The sequence below is a fragment of the Cololabis saira genome, chromosome 10, assembly GCF_033807715.1.
Source record: "Cololabis saira isolate AMF1-May2022 chromosome 10, fColSai1.1, whole genome shotgun sequence".
Taxonomy (NCBI): domain Eukaryota; kingdom Metazoa; phylum Chordata; class Actinopteri; order Beloniformes; family Belonidae; genus Cololabis; species Cololabis saira.
The window spans coordinates 19,083,290-19,106,809 of record NC_084596.1 but is presented as its reverse complement, the minus strand read 5'-3'; the positions used below and the strand labels follow the sequence as shown (position 1 = coordinate 19,106,809).

Sequence of the window (23,520 nt, the reverse complement as noted above, 5' to 3'; positions counted from 1 at the left end):
CTCAAGTAAAAGTAAAAAGTATAGTGATTCAAAACTACTCCTAAAAGTACAAAATTTCAAAAGTAATTGTAACGGAGTAAATGTAACTCATTACTACCCACCTCTGTCCAAAACACTGATTATTTTATCCATCAGCCATTCTGATGTAGTTTTCTTTTTGGCGTCAGGCTCTGTAATGCAGTTTTGACCAAACTTCAGCTCTCAGACAGATGCTTTCATGGTCCATGCTTTCATTGACCTGAACTTTTAAAGCTACTTCTGGCCACATGGGGGCAGCCAGTTACATATCAGCTCCCAGCATGAGACACAAGGAACTGCGTCTCTAGTGCCGGACCGTCCCTGCTCATTCGCTCATAGGTGCAGTATTGTCAGTGGCTCTTTGCTCAGTGCGTCACATCTTTTTGCCCCCATGTGGTCAGAAGAGTTATTGATACATAGACAAGCTTTAAAATGCTAAATAGGGCCTGCGAGGTCTGAGATGTAGCTCGTCTTTATTTGTTTTTCTTTTTGTTTTTTCTTAGTACTGTATTGTGTTATTATTAATTTGTGAATAATCTTTCTCCCAGCAGAAAGTTGAACTCCAAACAGTTTGGAAATGGATTCCTAACCTTTTCAGCAACAACCACTTCTCTAAGACCATAGATTATGTCTTGCCCTCTCTGCATTGTGTGAACACATTCCTTCAAGCTCGAACAACAAGCGTCCATGAAAGATCTGCTGTCATAGAGGTGAGCGCGCCTGCTGATGATCAGTTTGTCGAGGGTGCAACTGCTTTTTTATTAGATAGATAATGGCATGGTAAATCACCTGACATAATCTTCCTGACCTGAAGTTGTAAAAATAAAACAACAGTGGAGATGCTAATTTCTGCACATGACTGTATCTCAACATAGACTATTAGGTGAAAAGCTGACCCCAGCTCCCACTTTCTTATTTTATTTGTTTTACCTGATGAAGACCTTGTTTGATAATGTGAGGATAAAACACAACAGAGGGAGGGCATCGTCACAGATCACAGCCAGGTAAATCACATCTACCCTTGTTGCTGCAGTAAGCTGCAAATGGGCTTAAGAACATGTTTCACGGGTTAAACTATATTTTCTGTTTTTTTCTTACCTTATTTACACCAAGTAAATTCTTAGATGTTCGATCCAGTTTACAGTAACAACCTGTTCCTCTTAAGTTGAATATGTGATGCTGTGCTGCTTCTGTAGGTGACGCATCAAATCATCCGTCAAACATGGGAGCATGCAACAAATACCAGCGATGGATGGATGGATGGATGGATGGATGGATGGATGGATGGATGGATGGATGGATGGATGGATGGATGGATGGATGGATGGATGGATGGATGGATGGATGGATGGATGGATGGATGGATGGATGGATGGATGGATGGATGGATGGATGGATGGATGGATGGATGGATGGATGGATGGATGGATGGATGGATGGATGGATAGATAGATAGATAGATAGATAGATAGATAGATAGATAGATAGATAGATAGATAGATAGATAGATAGATAGATAGATAGATAGATAGATAGATAGATAGATAGATAGATAGATAGATAGATAGATAGATAGATAGATAGATAGAAGCAGCATAAAATACAAGGAACATACAGTGACAAGCTAAAAATAAAATGTAAAAATATTAGAGTTATAAAAGTACTATCACACTATATTTTACAATACTTGAATAATGAATTCCACAACTTTACTCAAAACTGACTCAAATCTGTATCTTACATTTGTTCTCACTGTACTTGGGTCAAATATAAACAATCTTAAATGTTTATTTTCTTAGTTTTATGAAAATATGAACGCAGACGGGAAGAGTTTTATTCAACTCACGAAACATAACCTTTAATGTTTTTAAAGATACAATGTCTAAAGATTTTGAGGTGGAAGGTTTTATTATAGGATCTAAACCAGTTTTATAAAATGATGACATGTGGGGCATCACAAGAAAGCTAATGAAAACTTTGACTGGAGCTTTAGGTTTCGTCGCGGCAAATTTCATCATGTTTCTGTGACATTCACAGCGTTCCTCAGTTGCTGCAATTTCAACTGTTCTCCCCAAAAATTCAAAGCAGAATGCGGGGCTACCTCCACGGATCAATTTCCTGCAGGTGTTGAGCTCCAAAGTAGAAAAACCTCTCGGCATAAACAGAATTTGAAGTTGAGAAAACTGTTCTACTTTTTGGAAATGTCTTTTTTATTTATCAAGTTACCATGTTTAAATCTCATTTGGATGCTGTTTCAATAAAAGCCTGCAACTCAATAAGAATTTGACCCCTGAAATGAAGAAGTTCACAAGATCAATGTTTGTAATCTGTTTCGGCTTGACTGCTGATCTGGAAACAGGGAAGGAGCTGAATATTCCATCTTTATCTTACAAGTCAAAACTTATTTTCCTTTTCATACTCCACTATTTTTATTCCTTTTTACTCAGACTATAAATAGTTTAATGCTTGCAACCTTAAAATCCACCTATGCTGTAAATTTAGACAGAAACACAGTATATCCATCCATCCATCCATCCATCATTTATACCCACTAACCGTATTCCTATTTAGGCTGGAGTCTGTCCCAGGTTTCATCATACATCATTTTAATTTCTTTGAACATTACTTTACAACGACTCATTGAAGATTTACCAGTAACCTGATGGTTTGAACTTTCTGCAGCAGATATTCTTTTCATGTGACTTGAACGGGCAGCAACTCAAGCAGGACTCAGACCGGCGAAGCGTTTCAGACGTCAAACTGATTGGACTTCCTGCAGCCAGAGCAGATAAGCCTGCATTTGTTCCTGCCAGCTCTCCAGGACACCATATGAGGATGAATGTCTTTGTTCCTCCCACATTTGTCTGTTCTGCCACTGAGAAGAAATAAAAAAATCCAAACTGAATACCAGCCAAAGATGAATTTATAACAATAAATGACCTTTGGTCCTGTGGTTATGTGATGGAGACGCTTTCATTTGCTCCTCAGCTGCTTTAAGTCCATTTCACTTTTTGCAAACCCCTAATTCATGTCGGGAGCTGGAGTCCAAAATAAGTGCTATACTGCCTCCTAGTGATTGATAGTCAAAACGAAAGCGACATTGTCAGGCGTTGCAGTGCAATGCAATACAAATGCAGTTTTATAAACACAAACTAACAACCTGCAGCACAGCCGATATACGTCAGGTTTGTGGAGAGAAACTCAGACAGCCAAAATATGTGAATAATTCAGCAGGTTCAGAGGGAACGGCTTTATTATTCAAGTCAGTTCCATGAATCAAAAAGGGGACGGAAAAATCATCCAAAAACAAACAATGTATTTGCAGGAAAACCAGGAGCTCAAAGCTGTGATCCACGTGTGGACCAACCCAGCTGTTTTCACTTTGAAAGGGAGAACGAACACTACCCAACAAACGCTGATCCTCAAGTTTTATCACGAGCTCCGCCGTCAGGCAGCCCATCGTGTGAATCCTAATTTCCACACATGGATGAAGGGGAATTGTCAGTATTTACTCAGTCTGGTCTTCTTTGTCCTTCTGAGCGTCAGAACTTTGCAGCCCTGAAGGTGGACCAGCGGGTCGAGGCGCCGCCTGCTGCTGGAATCACAAAAGCTCCAATCAGAGCTACGATGGAAGGAAAAGCTCCTCAAAACACCTTTAAAAACGTGCACTAAATCAAGAAGCAGGGAACACGAATCAGCTAAGCCCGGTAAAGCTTCACTAAATGAACATCACAAACATTTCTTGTTGCAAGTTTCAACAGACATGACCGAAGTAGAGAAAAGAACGGGTGAGTGTCAACAACAAGTGCTGCAAAGTAAACTTTCAGTTACAGACAAATATACACAAACAGAGCGAGTGGAAACTATCAGATCCACTGTCTGGTGCAATCTAATCATCTCGTCAAAGGAGGGTTTTGGTTGGCTAATCGTGATGAAGAGGACAGAAAAGGTGAGGAAGAGTATGGGGCCACTTTTGTGTTGTTGAAGACAAAATGCTGACTCAGGATTCATTTGTTAATTGCATCTTTTATTTTACCCTGAAACGACTGTCCGACCTTGCTGTCATCCATTACCATGATCTGCACCATCACCACAACATTGTTTGCATCTTTTCCCCACTTTGGTACAGAGAGCTGACAGAAATGTCAAGTCCTCCACCAACTGCATCTGTTTCAGGGTCGTTATAAGGTGATGCTGGAATAATCTTCTCCCAGCCTCGTCATGATGGTTGTCCTCAGCGCTTAAAGAGAAGACAAACAGACTTCTTGAAGATGCTTCCTCTCCTCCAGAAGCTTTCTTCAGATATAATTATCTGCAGGAGGTTAAACTCCTGTGGAGTCTTTATCATCTTGAGGGTCACGTGCAACAGAAATGTACACTTTTAAGATTTAATGTATAAGGATATGTTTGAATGAATAAATAAAAAGTAATAACCTCGAGTGATTGTTTTCTGTATGACGTTATCAGCGTCTCATATCGCTGCATATGATTGTGACCCACTCTTATTTTAAATGCGACTTTTTTCAACTTTTTTAACATTTTGAAACCCCAAACGAAAGCCGTGTTTTCCCCAAGTGAACTTAAACTGAGACGAAACGAGGAAAAAGTGTCTTAAAGTCTCCAGGTGGCAAGTTAAAGTGGACACCAAATAATTCAACATAAACAGCAAGAAATATATTCTGACAGCAGATGCAATTAAAAGTACTATTTAACAGATTTATGAGGAACCAAACTCTGTTTCTACTTTTCAGTATACGCTACAGGAGGGCTGGAAACCAATAAATAAATGCTGGAAAAAATCCCCATGAATAAAAAATGTGATTGATGATAAGACAAACATAAAACTGAGAAAATACAAATTTAAAAACATTATTCCAAGATTTAAATTCTGAGATAGTGACAAGCATATGTGAAAGATTACAATATGGTAACTGATTAATGGGAACATTTTTCATGGATTTAATCATGGCAGTAGTCATAAACATATGGGATTTATACACGGAAAATAAATGTTCTACAGGCATAAACTCACTAAAACAAACATTAATTAAAGATGCTCTGATGCTTTATAGCAAACAACGGAGAAGAGAAATGAAACAAAATAGAAGGAGCGTGTGTGGATGAATATCTCAGGCTGGTAGAGAGCCGTGCTGAGGGTTTGAAGGTCCTGGATCAAAGCTCATGAAAGAATCAACAGTCAAAGTAGAGACTGAGATGTTGTCGAAAAGCTCTTCAGCAACGAATGAAAACAGCTCAGGCTGTTAAAAAGCAGCCTCGGGTCATAAACGGAAATGAGTTCAAGTCTTCATGGAGCCCCGCCAAGAAAAAAAGCTGAGATGTCTAAGAAAAGCAGGTTGCTCTGGGAGTCCTACGTTAACTTTTGTAGGGCAACAATGACTGAAGTAAAGAACTCAGAGACGTAACTCATCCAGCCGGCTGAAAAACTCTGACTCTTCTGGGAAGACTTGGTGTGATCTCAGACTGAAACCTCAAAGAATTTCAAAGTTCGTCAAAATTCAGATATGAAAAGTTCTCGAAATGTGCTGGAAAATGTGTGGGGACGTTTTAAAGAGAGTGGATCAGATCTGGAGAGAAACTACGCCCAGTTCCTTGGGAGGTGCAACCACAGCTTCAAACCTGGTTTTAAATGAATAAATGTGAAGTAAATGTTATTTTATTGGGCTCTAAAGGCTTTCTGGGGACTCATGGCTCAAACCTGGAAGCGCCTGAAGTGTCATTTCTGGGTTTTTATGTTTCACTTGAAGTTTAAACAGGTTTGTTTTTAAGATTGGACAGTTTCAATGTCGAGTTGTTTCAGTTTAGTGAAATCTGCTGTAGGTTTGTTTCTTTAAAGATGCTGCTGGGGGAAAGAGAGAAAGAGGGAGAGAGTGTTTGTTCGCTGACACGTCTGTATCGAGGGTTTTGAAGGCCTGGGATCAAAGCTCATGAAAGAATCACCAAAGTGGAGACAGAGATGTTCTCAAAAAGCGGTTGGGCTGTGACGTGAGCCGCTCAGGCGGTCTGAGGGGCCTTCAGGCTGCAGAGGGAGCGGGCTCATTTTCTCATTATATTCCATAAAGGAAAAAGCTGAGATGCGTAAGAAGGTTACGCTGTTTTAAGAGTCGTGCGCTAATTTTTTTAGGGCAAAAATGATTAAAGCGAAGTCTGAAGAACTGGAAAAAATAACCGTCCAGCTGTTTGAATAGCTCAGGCTGCTAAGGGGAAGGGTTGAGGGGATATAGAACTAAAACTTCAATAAGCTCAATGCCCAAATCAAGACATGAAAACTTGTAGAAATGCTTTTCATCTGTGTGAGGAAATACATCCAACAGTTTGAGAGCTGATCAGATTTCCAGGAACAGACAACCTAAAAGAGGGAAACTTTAATTAAAAAAAGTTCCTGGTAAAGTTCAGCGCTCAGAGTAGTCAAGAAGGAGGTGTGAAACAAAAGCAACGAGGAGCAATGTCAGATGAATTAATATATGTTTCAACAAAGAGCACTAGTGAAGATTCAAATAGATAATAAAAAGATTCAAGGAAGACCAGCTTAGTGTCTGATACAAACGTTAAGCTGCTCAAATAGGTGAAGGTGTGGGTTCCCACGGCAACATGTCTGCGTGATGGTGTAGGAGGCTCTGATCCTCTGAGATGACTGCTGTCTGCTTCAGGTGCAGATCTAAACTCATGACTTTCTTTTTCCTTTAAGCCCAACAGTCTGGAAGAAGATGTGAAGGTGTCCTGAGATGTGTTCTCGGTGTGGAGGAACCGTGCAGGTAGTGGGTTTGTCCGTGGTGCAGAGGTTGGTTCAAACCCTCATGGACACAGTGTTGTCATATGAACATCACCTCTATCTAACCTGGATGGAGAATGCATAAAAATCTGTTTTAACTTCACTTTCACGTCAAAAAAAACGAAATAAATGTGAATCCATAGATATGGGAGTATGTGTTGAACTTGTTTTAGCTGTTTAACTAAAGAAACCACAAGTCCTGTCTGCTGGGGTTCAGACTCTTGTGGGGTTGTGAGATCATCCCAAGTCTTCATATTTTCCTCAACAAGCCAGCTCAGCTCAGGAAACCCTCCCCGATCCTTCTCTGCACAGTACAATATGTTTTTCAGGTGTGTATTTTCCTCCCTGTTTATTAAATCGATGAGTCAAGCTCATTAAAGTCATCACTACATGTTTATTTATGCTTCTGTCAAAAATCACACAGAAGAAATGGATGATTTCTAACCAATAGTTGTACAGCGCACCTTTTTTTATTTACTGAATAAAACTCATGTCATAATGATGGAAAATGATTGTAGTTGGAGTATTAACCATTGTTTTTATGTAAAATATGGATATGTTTAATATGCTTGGCTTACAGTGGAGCTGTCCTGTGGTTTCCTACGTTTTTACTAGGCTTCCATCTGTCTAGCAACTTCTTCCAGACATTGGCTTTTGTTTTTCGTCTGTTCATCGTTAGAGAATAAAAAACAGTCCAACCTGAACGCGTTCTGTCAGCTTCTGTCAGCTTGCTGATTTCACCCACTAAATCACTGCTTTCATTTCTTCCTTTCAGTGCCAGTAACTCCAGATCCACACAAGAGGTCTGGAGTGCACGAGAGGCGCGGCCTTCCTCCGTGCTCAGACAACTCGACAACCTGCAGAACTTGCAAGGTTTTGACCGCAGACTCGTTCAGGTCAGACAGGTCCACATCTGTGTCAGATGAGGACCTGAGCCGACTCTGAGAGGAGACTAGTTATCTGTGGACAGACTTCCTTGAATCAGCTTCTGCTGAATCTCCAACAGCAGGAGTTTTGTCGGTATGTTTAATGGAATTTGAAAAATATTGAGGCATTAGATGCTTTTTGCACAACATTTTCATCCTGAAATGTGTGTACTAGTTTTGTAGACAATAAAAAGCTGCTTTGAATTCAACCAGATCTGATTTAGGAGGAGTGGGCGGAGCCTGATCAGATGTTGGGACAGATGTTTTCCTTTTTTTCTTTTTTAATTGAATTAATGAGACAGATGTAAAATTAAAAAAGGGAATGCAAAGTATATTAATAATGTAAAACACTGACTATCTGAGCATTTTTTGTTTTGTTGAATGAATGCATTAAATTCTCTATAGAATGTTATTTGTATGGTGAAAAGGGCTGGCTTTATCCGATTGTTGCTACAAATCATGGATAAAAGCAGCTAAATGAGTTTCCTCTGAATGAGTTTCCTATGAATGAGTTTCCTTCAGAAGTCCCTTGTGAGCGGTGTTGCTCCTCCACACCGTGAGGAGCTGCTGAGGTCTGAACATCTAGCCAGGACGCTCCCTGAGCAGCTTCCTGAGGACGTGGCTTGGGCTCTGAGCTATAGAGCCAAGCCGTGCTGGAGAGACTGTATCTCTTGGCTGATCTGGAAATGCTTCATGTTCCCCCGAGCAGGGATGGAGGACGTTGTCCGGAGGGAGGGAGACCTGTTTCTGCTTCTGCCCCCACAACCCGAGCCGTCATAAGTACAGGATTACGGATGAAAGGAATGGAGCTTTTTAAGCAATAATCACATAAGAAAGAAGTTCCTGTCTTACAGTTCCATGAAAACTTTGCTGGAAATATGACCTTCAAACTCTTTGTCATGTTTTAGTAATGATCTTATCCATTTTTTATTGATAATACCAATAATTCTCTCAATATCAACAGCCTTAAGTCCACCTGCCTCATTTTCTAACCAAACTGCCCTTTGCAAACTGTTTTCCTTGCCACCTAAATGAACTGAAATTAGCTTTATTTATTACTTTTATTGTATCTTTAGGACATGATAAAGAGCAACCTGTGTAGATGAATAACAACATGCATTCTTTATTTTAAGAAAAAATGGTCCATGTGTGAAATCAGGAATTTTGGTGAGTTTTACATGACCTGTTATTCCAAATAATAGTGTCATCTAGTGAGTCTTACTGAGTAACATGCACGCCAAGGAGTTTCACTACGGATATAAGAGATATTATAACTGTTGAGAGGACGCTGTTGCCCATAAAGTTGGAATAAAACATTTTTTGACTCTTCTTATGAAATGATTGTTAATTCAAAGAGGAATATTTGGCTGCTATTTCATGAATGAGGAGAAGGACCTGAAGTTCTTGGTCTGTAGGTGTCGGCCTGTAGGGATGAGAACAAGTGGTCCAGGCAAAGAAGGCCGGCCTGGTCCTGAACCATCAGCTCTCAGCCATGCAGGGCCAGGTCCTGCCCCCCCATCATCTCTGTGGACCAAACCAGAATCAGGACGATACCTCCACATACAATTAGTTGATTTTAAACTGATTGGCATTAAGAAAAGTTCAGTTCAACTTTAATAACTGAAAAATAGGCAAATTTAGTCAAACATAATTATTTTCTACAAATATTTGAATAATCTTCCCATAAGCAACACTGCCGTGGTCTAATTAAGCATTTATTAAGTGAGAGTCTGCTCTGCCTGTGGATTAGCAGCATTTGGCTGCAGCCTCGTCTCCTAAACTAATCCACAGTGTTTTGTGCGGAGAGACAATGAGAAAGCGGCAGGATCCGGAGGAGAAGAAGGAGGGAGATGTGCTCCTGCTTTCATTAAAAACAAATATAATTGCGGGGTAGAAGCTGTGACGCAGCCATCTGTCTCTGCTTCTCACAGTTGTCTCTCCTCCTCCCTCCCATCCTTGATCATACTCTTCATCTGTCTTCTCCTCGCTAATGAGCACTGGTGGGGTTTCTCGCTAGCCTAACAATCAGCATGTACGCCTCAGCCCAGACTCCAGGAGTCCACAGATTATTGTTCCCTGCCGACTAAGTAAATACACAAATGCATATTAAAACTCATTGTGCTGCCAGTTTATTTTCTGCTGATCCGTGCTGAGAATGTCTCACGATGAAAAGAGGACTCGCCAGAAACAGGCCGCGAGCGCCGCTCTCTGACCGGCCTCCGAGGCCTCCGTGCGCACTCCGCTAAACAGATTCAGACATTTCTAGACTTAAATTGCTTTTACAAGTTACGAAAGCCCCAGCAGCACATACGCGGCGCATCAGAATATCAAAACACAGCCTACCGGTACATATCACTGTATCCTCGCAGTAATTAGTGTGTGGAGATGATAATGTCCCACACAGTCTCCGCTATCACTTCATCATTTGTCTGACATTTTATGAAAGCCACTAGAAACCGTTCCGGGAAAAGAGTAATTTTCTTTATCTTGGCGACACCAAAGCAGGTGGGAGAGAATTACCTGGCTCTAATTACTTGGGAGGAGTGCATCCGTCTTCATGCTGCTCAAATACACTCCAGCAGCCGCCGTATTTCTGCACGCCACTGCAGATGGCGGCACGACAGGCACATGATGTAGGAGGTGAGTTTCATCCTCACGCTGGAGAAACACCTTCTTCATTCTGTCTTTATTTACGTGCTACCTGTCCAGATCTGACGGGAAACACACTTTGAGGTGAATCTGTTCACGTGTGTTTGAGGTGGGATGATGCAGCTGGCGACACGACCTTAGATGACCAGCAACGCCTCAGACGCGGATGCTACTGCTCCAAAGCAGCTATGAAATCTAAATGGGGATTCTTCACACTTGTTCATCCCAACAGACACCACAGCGTCAGGGTGCGCTCTCGACCACAGATTAATGACTAAAATGAAACACATGACCACAAATTCCTTTTTTTTTTCTTTTTTTCTTTTTAAACTTCACCTGTAATTTATTTATTGTACTTTTGACTGATCTCGACTTTACATTCCCTGGTTGGATTTTTGAGTAAAGTGTTTTGATTACAGCCAAAACCTCTCGGTGAGGTTGAGGTCAGGACTCTGAGGTGATCGATCCACTTGTGAAAATGATAAATCATCCTCTCTGATCCATCCTTTCTCAGTCTGAGCCGGATGAGTCCTATTTTTAGCTTCCTGTCCTGATACACCCACTCGTTCTTCACCAGTAGTTGCACGTTTACATTCCGGCCGATATCAAAGTTTTAACAGCCGTGTATACACCAACCTTAGCCGGGCTGTAGTCGAACTGAACTGAAGCTATTGAGATCGAGCTTTTAGTGCCAGATAATGCGTCCTAATCCGAGTTATTTTGGCATGTATAGCAACCCATGCTTAGCCGAGCTACTGACCGCCCCAGGACGCTTCTGGAGGTGAGGAGCCTAAAATCGATTCTCAAATGAAAATATTGATACTTCAGTCATTTGTGGTAATGTATATCATTAACAGGAATAAGGTGGAAGGTAACTGTTCAGATTTAGTCTAAATGATACGCTGCTGGTAGGAACTACTTTTTTCATTTTTATAGTAGTTCTTATTTTTGTTTATTTTTCTCTTATTTATTTTAATGGTTTTATTATTTTATCTAGGATCTTTTTTTAGTGATGGGAACACCTTTTTCTAACACTGGTTTTTCTGTTGTTGTAACAGCTCTGCTACCTCAGTAAATAAATAGCTAAATAAGTGACTCTAATGTCTTGTATTAAGTTATCTAAAATACACAAATAGTTTTAGATGTACCGGCACATTAGGTGTATTTACATAATGTATCGGTATCACCGATACCAGCCTGACTTTTACTCAATATCGGATCGGAAAGGAAATCGGTGGTATTGAACATCACTACTGATCAGGTTTAGTATATGACATTTACAGAGCTGCTGAATCATTAGCATCCATATTTTCGCATAATGTTGTCCTCCTTCGATCTTGTTTACTAATTGTACCGGTAAGGAAGTGCAAAAGTGTGTGTGGCGCCACCTAGCGTCACAGAGTCAAACGCTCCTCACTCAATAATCAATTGTCTTCTCGTACATGTTTACTTGGATTTCTCTGAACCTCCACTTTAATCCTGAGCTAGATTGATGCCAATAGCTGGATTTAGATGTGCATGTAACCGCACTGGCACCGTTTGGTAAAGCTGACTCGGTGTATCCTTCTGATGGCCTCTACATTAACCGGGCAGATCTGTCACATTTTATGTGCAACAGCGTGGCACGACGAACAGCAAAGGCAAAAATAACCTTAGTAGTGAACAAAGGCTCAACGTGCACGTCATGGTGACCCATATTTAAACTTTCCAACATAGTGACTATGGAGTAGTGCGTTTATAGTAAATTCGCACTTACAGGTCTGGTTTCAACTGATAATATAACCTTTTTCTATTGTTTCAGAGTCCAAACTTCAGACTCCCTTGTAAAACAAAAAAGGAAAAAGAGAAAAAAAATAGAGTGATATTTTTTGTTTGTTTTCTTGTTATAAATATGTGATAGATAGATTGGTGTTCAGTAAGTCAACGTAACTAACAGAGAGGGGCAGGTATCATACGTTTTCTTCTTCCTGCTCCTTTTCTTTCATGGTGATAATGTGTACTTCATGAAATTTTGTACAACATTATTAAGAATATATACCATGAATGGAATAAATGAAATGAAATGAAAAATTGAAGTCTTTTTTTTTTATTACATGATCTTCCCTGAAGTGTTTTTCTCGAGGTTACACAACTGTTTAGATCCAGTAGCGTGAGTTTTCATCATATCATGCATGTTGGACATGGTCCTCCACTATTAAACACTGCTGTGAGTCCTACTCTTGATTTTTTCTTACTCATTAAACATTTAAGTGATCTCAGATGATTAAAGAGTTTTTCCAGCCACACCTCTTCCAGAAGACGGAGGGTTGGCGGTTAGCACTACGGCCTCAACGCCAGTAGGGCAGTGGACTCAGCACATCGCTGGGTGACAGCTGCCAGCCTGAGGAGCCTCAGGGAGTCCCCGAGGGTCAGAGGATGCTGCACATCTACACAAATACCTGTTTCCTCCTGATTTCTTCTGGCAGGAGATACAGGATTCACAAATCAAACTATATCATACAAATATACTGTACACATGCTTGCCTTTTGTTTATTCCCATTATTGTTTTTCCATGATTTAACTATTTATTTTCTTTCTCAAATGTAAATTTGTCACATATTTGCACATCTATAGTCATAATAAGATGAACAGTTCGAATTTTCACTCCAGGTTTCGTAGTAATAAATATTTTAGTTTTCTTTCCACTCATGATGACTTTTTTATAAGGTAAAGTTTATGCAAAATTAAAGCCAGGACTATTGAACTGAGCTGGACTCCAAATGTTAACAAGCTGCACCGTAAAAAAAATACAAAAAAAAAACAGCTCATTAAAGTTCATGAGATGTGATTTTATAGGAGCGCTTCATCACATCAACACTTATTACACACAGCTGGTGGAGAAACGGACTCGAGCGCCATCTAGTGGCGGATTTTTAGAGTCGAGGCCGACGTGTGGAAATCATTTGCACGTTTGGACTCTTTAATGTAAATCTACGAGTTAATAATCCAGCCTTAAACAGCTCCGGTCAAATCCCAACACGAACAAACTGAGACTGTTGGTTTTTTTTTTTTTTTTTTTTTTTTTTTAAACTAACTGATTAATATCAAAAGGAAAAACTAATAAAACTAATAAACTAATTGATAATCACAAATTCAGTCCAAGCTCTGAATCCTATCTGCCTTTCCAATCCTTTACTGATGTTTGCTTATGTCATTTACCTTGTGAAGTAAATCTCTATGATGAACTTAATTAAGGGGGAGGAAAAATAAACAAATAAATCCAACAGAACCACATTCATGTTGTCAAAAAGATTGTCAGACAGTTTTATGATGTGGGTATCATTTCTAGTCACCTTCTAAACACGGTCAAATGGACACTTTCTTGTTTTGTTTTGTTTTTTTTTAGCTTGTATGACAGATTTTTTGTTTTTCTTTTATTGCTAATTCACGGAAGCCTAATTGTTTTCCAATAAAAATTCTGCATCCATGAAAAGTTAGAAGTGCTTAACAGCTGAATCTTCTTCCTGAATAATTTTAGATCACAAGGAAGACCACATAACTTGGCAACAACAAGCATAAAACATAAAATATCAGTTAGTTGATGACATTATTAAAGAAAAAAAATTATTTCTGTTTTGGTGGACTATTGTCCATCTTTCTGCTTTACAAAAATTGTTTAATTGAAAAAAAAAAAAAAAAAAAAAAAGTTAAGAACTCCACTTGAAACTTTAATCTTACATGTGATTTATTTGCTCTGGAAAAATATAAACAAAAGGTTAAGCAACAGATCAAACTTCTCCCATCCTTTTTCTAGCAGTCGTTATCTGACAGTCACCTCCGTGGAGAACCTTGCAGGACCGGGAGGATTTCATCAGTGGACGATGATCAAACAGTGACAAGGACTTTAATAAATAGTGTAGCTGGGACTGCAGATGAGACATTAAGAACATGAAACTGCAGATAAGACTCACGACGGTGTTTACAGTCACGATGAGAAGCTCCTCCCTCCCCCTCCAAGCCTGCCAAAACAATAATCTTCATGCGGCTGTTTTCGTAAAGTGACGCATCTTTGCAGAGGCCCATGCGTCTCCAGGTGTGAACGGCATTATCACAGCGCAGCGTGATCGCTACCGTGCTCTTATTGTGCACAAACACAGGGTTGCTTTATGTGGAACCGTATGAAAAGGCAAAGGAAATGAGGAAAAAAGAAGATCTAGCACCTTTGAACTAAAATCACCCTAAAACGTCGCTGATTTTAGCGGCCAAAACATAATTAAAATAACCTAATTCAGTTTTTTCCTTGTTTTCCTCATCTGTATTCATGACTGATCTCTTCCTCACACAAATCGTTTCTTCCCCAGCACCAAATCTGTTCCAAGTTGTTCCCTTTAACTAGAAAGAACAACAAAGGAAATAGCGCCAGTTATGTTAACGTCCTACGTGGCGAGTAAACGAGATGACGGTGATGAGAGCTGGAAATACTGAAACGGTGCACTGGAACCTGCATAATGATCACGCTGAAGAGTTAAGGAATGTTGTTGACATCCAAACCTATAAACTGGTGCAAAATCTGCTTGAAAATGACCCGTTTGCTACAGTGAAACGATGAAATTGAGGGTGTGCTAACTCCGAGGCTCCGTCTATCCTTCACTGAGAAATCTCTGTCTACATGTAACGTTGAGCTTACACAGTCGTGCTTGGTCCTCTTTCTGCTTCCAGCGTCCAGCTACGGTTGGTGAGTGTGAGGCTGAGGGCCGTTTAAGGGGGCAGCAGCGTTCTTTGTGCGTGACGGGTCAGGGGGCTAGCTGAGGAGGTCGGGTTCAAGGCCGATCCTCTGTAAGACATCCTCAGGCATGCACAGCACGGGATTCACTGCCTTGATTTGTCCTTCACCCAGGAGGGAGAGGCCTGCGACTCCAAACAGAGTGTGGAAAGGATCCACCTGCAGAGGAGGGGTAAGAAGAAAATGGAAAATTAAACAGCCTCTAGAAACACTATTATCTTGTAATAACAGCAGATATAAAAGTCTGAGGGAATCATGAGCATTTGGGAATTAAGCATCTTAAGGGAAGGTCACCACAGGATTTAATAGGTCAAAGGTTATTTCTTCTTTCTTAAACCGTACTTGTGTGTGGCAGCTCACCATATCTCCTGGTCTATCAGCAAAACCTCCCGTCTCCTCATCTTGGCAGGCCAGAATAAACGTTCGCAGCCTGGCTTTGTCGATCCAGTGAATCCTGCCGATGATTTTAAGTGATGCCAGAACCCACCATGAGTAGCACACATCTGGAAGCTGGTGAGGCGGAAGGTTGGTCAGAACTGTAGCCACATCCAACTTTAGTCTCAACCCCCGTTCAGTTGTAATGTTTACAGGTTCATCAGACAACGATCATGTTGTACTTTAATGTTTCACAAATACATTTGGTCAAATAATCACGAAAGGCTTTAGTTTAAGTAAAAAGTCCTTTGCTGTTATGTTGGACTTTTCTTAGGACAACACGCCAAAGTGTCAAAACAGTCTACATCAGCCTGACGATGACAGTGGGGTAGTGAGCGGTAAAAAACAAAACAAAAACAACTTAATAAAGGACTGTTACTGCCTTCGTATTCACAGGTTTTACTGCACTTACAGCAGTAATTGCAGTTGTTTTCAGATCTAACATAATTAAACAAACAGCTTTCTTCCACAACCACTGGGTTCACACCGTCATTTTACTGTGTTAAAGACAGAAGAGAAGCTGCAGCACGACAAAAACGAGATCCCATGAGACACAATGGAGCACAAAGGTTTCACAGATTGGAAAATGCTGTTGTTTTTTTAGTTATTAGCTTTGAGAATTCCCCTAAAAGTATATAATTTACAAAATTAAGCCTCACTCCTGGTTGTTTGTGTCTGTCCATCAACGTGAAAAAAAAATGGGGAAAATGACATTACAGCGAGGTGGCCGATATCGTGTTCATTGTGACATAAAACTAAAAACAATCAGTCTCCATCAGGCTGGCGAGGACAGTTTGCTTCAGCTACTCTGCATTTATCAGTGAAGGATGGGAGAAACAAAGGTTGTTTATCACAAACCTTCTCAGGTCGTCCATTGAGGCCTCCGGACGGCAGCTGCCTCTCGCAGAGCCACCAGCCAAGCAGGTCGGCATTCAGCTGGTGCAGCTGGCCAGTTAGGGACAAGAAGCCAGTGCAGCAGTAAATCTGAGGGACGGGGGCGAAAACACAAGAGCTTTAATTCAATTACACAGCCACACTCCAGAATGAGAAGGTCTCACTCTCATCCTCTCATTTATGAGTCAGCCTTCCTCCATCTGCAGCAGCCTCATGTGAAGTGACAAGTTAACTCCTCATTTATTCAGTTTCTTTTAAATGTAAACTTAAAGGATGTGTTTTGTGAACTCACCTGACCAGCGTGAGACTCTGAACCAGGTCTGCAGCCAAAACCCCCGTCAAAGTTCATACAGGACAAGATGAACTCAATAGCCTTGTCAACATTTATCGTGTCCATCTTTCCCTTGAAAAAGGACAAAAATGACAAGTCAAAGACTCATCTTTACACTTGTTAACAGTTTATGAGGCACAACGAGGTGTTACTAAGGGTAATGTCATATATACAGACAAAAACTGCAAATTCAAGCTGGAAAAGTGGTCTTTTTGATATGTTCAAGAGCCTTTCTCCTTCTTAGTTTACCCTTGACGTTGGATCCAAATACAAAACAAGACAACAGCTTGTTTAAACTGTTTCAAGGACATGTTAAATCAACTCATGTAGTTTTGATATTGGTAAACTGTAATGTTTATTGGTGGTACAAACTGAGATTTTATTTTTCTTTTACAACTTGTCCTACTTCAGAAATAAAAATACTCTAATGGTGCCAACATAATTTCACAGATGACTTAAGAAGTCTGTAAAACAGCTTCAAGAACAACTGAACTTTAAGCTTCATGAAGGAGGATTTACTGTTGTATTAAACTGATACATAAACAACCAGGTTTTATGTGATTTGTGATAAATATCCGTGGAGAACTAAAGCTATACTCACCAGCAATGAGAGTGTAGCAACAGCACAGAAAGAAAACCGGGTATCGATTTCTCCTGTAAAGATAAATGACTCATGATAGTGATTGAATATCATAATTTTTGGCATAAGACATAGACATACATACATATATATATATATATATATATATATATATATATATATATATATATATATATATATATATATATATATATATATATATATACATACATACATAAATAAATGAATAAAATAAAGCAGGCACAAAATAATAAGATCCTTCCATCTCCAGTGATGAATGGTTCAGACTAGCAGGTCAAAGTTTGAGCAACAAAATGTGTTACTGTGAAAACCTATCAAAGTAAAACATTAAGTGCTCAAAATCAAAAAGTGCAGAATTAAACTTCTTCAGCACATTAAAAAAAAGAAAAGTCAATCTTTATTTTGTACAATTCTAGGGTAAAAAAAACCCAACACTGTTCAAAAATACTGGTATACCAAGAGCTTCTTAGACAGCTTTTACAAAAGGTGCTACAGATCTGCATTGTTGTTAGGGTTACGGTTTATCACTGATGGAGATGTGTTCTTTCTCCATACTTTGACTCCACAAACCTTTTCCCAGCTGGTTAAAGTCACAGTTTTCAAAGCAACTGGCTTGAAAAGTATTTTACTCATTCATTTTCACTTTTATATAACTTTCATAATATCTAAAAGCTATACAATGTGTTAGGTATTTGTACATGTTTCTCACTATTAAAATAAATGTCTTATTGATCATCGCCCCCCCCCCCCACGCTTAAATGGATTTGAATAAAGTTTACTCACCCCATTTGTCGCCTGCAAAAGAACCATCTTCCTGTTGAAGTCCTTTGACATAATCCACCACTTTGTCCACATTAATGGCGTCCATGCTGTCATACAAGCACAAGATCTGAGGAAGGGAGGGGGATAAATGTCAAAGGGAGGGGTTTTCTATAAAAAAGTAAATAAAACCACCCCTTCTGAGTATTAAAATCAGTTAACATACGTATAGATTTCTGTTTCCCACCACCTTTTCATTTTAGTTTTACTGTGAAAAGAATTAAACTTCTTTTACACCAAAGTCAAAGGAGTGTTGTTCTGCTTCGTCCCCTACTACCAGAGGCAAAAGGAACAATGCCAGAACATTGCCAGAGGAACAAAGTGGACATGTCTTGTGTCACTCCGTGCAGGTCAAGTTTTTATGTAAACAAAGCGATCCGTCAGGAGTCACCTGGACAGCACTGAGGGTGTAGAGCAGGTGCGGGTCGTGTCCGATGCTGGCGCTGATGCCTCCACACTCGTGCTGGCAGGCTTTGATGAAGTCTATGATCTCCTCCCGGTTCATTCTGTGCAGCTGGCTCATCAGGTCCATCACCGTCAGCCCCCAGTAGATCCCGCTCATCCTCAGGTACTCGGACAGAGTGTACTCCTGAAACCACAGGATCCAGGAGATCAGCAGCCTACTTTACTGGAACTTTATTACAAGTTAACACAAAAACAAAAAACACTAATGTTTGAAACTTTCAGCACCAGATCAAATCAACTTTAACTTGTTTTCTTGTTTGTCTTAAATTAAAGTAACAGTTCTAGACATAGATGTGATTTTTATATGATCAGTATCAATAACTATCAGTAAGACTAGAAGGTGTAGTTAGACGTGTCCTATGTGACTTCTTGCTTGTGTTGTTCTCTCTGATGCAAGTCCCTTTGGATAAAAGCGTCTGCTAAATGACAGTAGTAGTAGTAGTAGTAGTAGTAGTAGTAGTAGTAGATCTTTTCCCACAAAGACTGATCCTTTCGTGAGTGTTAATCAAGCAAATGTTCTGTCATTTAAGCATTAAAAGTTAAATTTACAGCTAGAATTTATAAACTGCACAATCTTAACAGCATTTTTAAAACAGTTTTAATCTTTTATGAAGAGGGATTTCATCTATTCTCCCTGTTGTTTCAACCGTTTTGAACTCTCCCTATGCTGCAATCATAGCTGGATGATTAATTTAACCTCTCAGCATCAAAAGAATAAAATCAACCTCATATGGAAGCTAAGCAGCTGAACCAGGATGGTGCTGAGGTTCTACAACCCAAGATGATGAAATAACTAGGTTTTATTTTGGTCTCGGTCTTGAGCCGAACTAGTCTTGGTCTTGACAGTGTCTTGGTCTCGGTTTAGGTGGTCTTGACTACAAGCTAATTCTTAGGGTTAATTTCTCTCTCCAGGATCAGTTACTCTCACTTGTTTAGGGCTAACTTCTTTGCAGCGTCGTCAGTTGAATCCTTTGGTATTCATAACCGCTCTGCCAAGTTTCTTTCAGTCAGTGTGACTGCTTCTGTTGTTTGAGTTTAAGCAACTGTGGTTGTCCAAGTCTGTGTCCCCTTTCTCGGTCTTGGTCACTATTGTTATTGTAAATCATTGTCATGGTTTGATTAATGAGGTAGAAAAGAGGAATAGTTATTGGTATGGTGACGTGTTGGTACGGTACACCCCGGTGAGGGTATTTTATGGTTATGGTGAGAAAATGTGATGACAAGATGGACAGAAGACTTCAAAGGACTGATGAAAGGAAGATACAGTGACAACAGGGAAAGATGCAGAAAGACTCCTCCGGATGAGGTGAAGAAACTTTGAAGAGGAAGAAGATCAGACAGGCAGTTGGACCAGATGTCGGTCTTGGTCTCAGTCTTGAGCTGAACTAATCTTGGTCTTGACAGTGTCTTGGTCTCGGTTTAGGTGGTCTTGACTACAAGTCTAATTCTTAGGGTTAATTTCTCTCTCCAGGATCAGTCTCACTCTCACTTGTTTAGTTTCTTTCAGTCAGAGTGACTGCTTCTGTTGTTTGAGTTTAAGCAACTGTGGTTGTCCAAGTCTGTGTCCCCTTTCTCGGTTTTGGTCACTATCATTATTATAAATCATTGTCAGGGTTCGATTTTGAGGTAGAAAAGAGGAACAGTCGTTGGTATGTGATGAGAAGATGGACAGGACAAGACTTCAAAAGGACTGATGAAAGGAAGAGACGGTGACAACAGGGAAAGATGCAGAAAGACTCCTCCAGATGAGGTGAAGAAGCTTTGAAGAGGAAGAAGATCAGAAAGGCAGTTGGACCAGAGTCTCGGTCTCGAGCTGAACTATTGTTGTAGTCCAGGGGCCAGAGCCCAAAATTTCACTTGTCAGTACCACTCAAGGTGACCAAACTTGCTTATAGTTTTTGAAAATATCTATGTCTGTAGATGATATTTTGGTATGATAACCCTTCCTGAGTGGCAGCTGTATCATAGTTATCAGCTCATGAAGTTCAGAACATTACATTTTAGATGCTGGTGAATATCCTGGTTTAGACTCATATACAGGATATCTGTCAATGTTTCACAATATTGTCTTTGGTATCATTTTAAAGGGGACCTTTGAAGCATTCATTCAAGCTAAGATGTGATACATTTCCTGAATCCTTATGGTCCTGTGAGTATTCCAATTGTTGTATTTTGTGTCTATGTTGTTCCTAGATGACACAGGGATAACAAATACTATATCATTTGGGCAAAAATTGTGTAAAAATGTGTGTTATTTATAGTTTAAAGAGCTGCAGTGACCTCTATGTTGGTCAGAAAGATTCATATCTTAGCTTGAATGAATGCTTAAAATGATACCAGAGACAATATTGTGAAACATTGACAGATATCCTGTACATGAGTCTAAACCAGGATATGCAGCAGCATCTAAAATGTAATTTTCTGAACTTCATGAGCTGATAACTATGATACAACTGCCACTCAGGAAGGGTTATCATACCAAAATATCATCTACAGACATGGATATTTTCAAAAATTATAAGCAAGTTTGGTCACCTTGAGTGGTGCTGATATCTGGCCTGGCCCATGGACTATTGGTCTTGTCTCAGTCTTGATCCTCTCTGGTCTTAGTCGTGTCTCTGTCTCGGTCCAGGGGGTCTTGACTCCAGGTCTAGCGCCTGGTGCGGCTCCTAACTAAGGTGTTGAGGTGTTGGAGCTGCACTCACGTAGTCGTCCCTCTTGGCGCCGTAGGCGGCGATGTAATCTGCGTGTTTGTCCAGCAGCAGCGACGCGGGCGCGTCCGCCTTGACCACGACATCTTTCACTTGAGAACCCTGAAACACAAAACAACACACGTGGGAGGGAAACACACACCAAGACTTAACCTGAGAATGTCACCCTCCGCCTCCATCGCCTAGATTTCAGTCCCTGGTCTGATTCTTTTAAAGTCTGAATCTGATCAATGTTATGTTGACAAAATGCAGCATGCTAACCCTGATGCTATCTGCAGTTTAGCGGGTTTTTTAACTGATTTCGCTGATATTTGATCAATTTAAGGCTAAGTTTAGATTTGGATGAGAGAAGTGGACATTTAGAGCCACTTGGATTGTAATGTTATCTCCAGAAAACTGTTGAAAACTTCAGAAAAAGCCGCTGATTACCATTCTGACATATTTTGCTTGGAGCCCTTTTCTTCTTCTCCTCGAGTTTTTACGGCAGTTATACATCGATGTTTTACCGCCACTGCCGCCTCCCAGAGGTCACCGCAGGTACTGCAAGTACTTTTTTTCTTTTTTATTAATTCAATTCAGTTCAGTTCATTTGTCAAATCATAACAAAGGTCCTCTCATAACGCTTCACAACACAAAAACAGATAAAAATGATTATAATACATCAAAACCGCTTAAACCTCCAGACACAGAGACAGTTTCTTCCCCCAAGCTGTTGCTCTGATCAACTCTCATCACTCAGAGTCTCAGAGTAATCAACCACTGTGCAATAATAATAATAATAATAACAACAATCATATGCTGTAACAATGCACCTTTCAATAACCATGACTACCTCATACTGTTGCACCTTTCACTTTTTTTAAATGTGTATATGTTAATAAGAGCTGCATTTGTCTATTTACTGTACAGTGAGCGAAAATAACCGAGTCAAATTTGTCTTGTTTGACCTGATTTGGCCAATAAACCTGCTTATGATTATGATTATGATAGAATAATGTATAAAAACATAAGAATCAGACAAAGATCAGCATCAGTGATAAAAGGCATCAGATATCACACATAAAATAAAACATAAGCATCAGAAAACATTAGCATCGGAGAAAACAAGAACAGCAAAGCATCAAAAAACACAGTAACTAGCTGACTCTAAGCCAGGGTTCTCCAACCCTGGTCCTGGAGAGCACTTATCCAGCATGTTTTAGATCTTTCCCTGCTTCAGCACACCATGATAGAATAGAATAGAAAGCCTTTATTATCATTATACTGGTACAATGAAATTAGGCAGCAGCTCCGTAAAAGTGCACACATGCAAAGACTATGTATACAAGTACTGTAAACAACAAAATGAAAAACAGGAAACATAAATATAAATATATATATATATATATATATATATATATATATATATATATATATATATATATATATATATATATACACAATAAAAAAATAGAGTGAATGGGAGGATAAAAATGTACATGAAGAATGTACATGATACTGTGTCAACAACAGAACTGTCCAGACCTTGATGACAAGTTAATGACGATCATTGATTAGAATCAGGTGTGTTCATGCAGGGAGACACCTAAAACATGCTGGATATGTCTCTCCAGGACCAGGGTTGGAGACCCCTGCATAGGATTTTTCGTAGAGGAAGCTTTTAAGCTCACTCTTAAAGGCAGAGAGTGTGTCCGCCTTTCGGACCAAGACTGGAAGATTATTCCAGAGGTTAGGGGCCTGAAATTTGAAGGCTCTGCCTCCAATTCTCTTTTCTTGCTCTATTAGCAAAATTGAACAAGTTTACAAACAGTAATGGCATGGCACAATGTACAAAAGCACGTAGGTAGGCAACAGACAGTACACAAAGTAAGATAGAGAGTGAAAGGAAATATGGAAATTGAATGAAATTAAATAATACAAATTAAAATAAATTAAAAGAAACTAGGGGTACTTTGCAAGATGAAGTTCCTCTACTAAATTGTAAAGTTTCACAGCATTCTTCTTCTCCATACACTTTAAAGATGAAAAATAGTGACATAGTTCCTTATGAAAAACATAACAGTTTGGTTTCATGAATCTATTTTTATGTATAAAAAA

General features: G+C 39.7%; 1 protein-coding gene across 1 annotated transcript; it reads right to left on the bottom strand.

Moving 5' to 3' along the window:
* Positions 1-14,079: 14,079 nt before the first annotated feature.
* Positions 14,080-21,938, bottom strand: rabggtb (Rab geranylgeranyltransferase subunit beta). Its single transcript, XM_061731051.1, has 9 exons — positions 21,853-21,938; positions 21,418-21,525; positions 18,639-18,836; positions 18,212-18,317; positions 17,408-17,460; positions 16,768-16,878; positions 16,440-16,565; positions 15,507-15,656; positions 14,080-15,305 (listed from the first exon to the last, which is right to left on the bottom strand). Exons 1-9 carry the CDS (start codon positions 21,916-21,918, stop codon positions 15,165-15,167), a joined length of 1,059 nt encoding a protein of 352 aa, XP_061587035.1. The 5' UTR covers positions 21,919-21,938; the 3' UTR covers positions 14,080-15,164.
* Between the last annotated feature and the right edge of the window lie 1,582 nt (positions 21,939-23,520).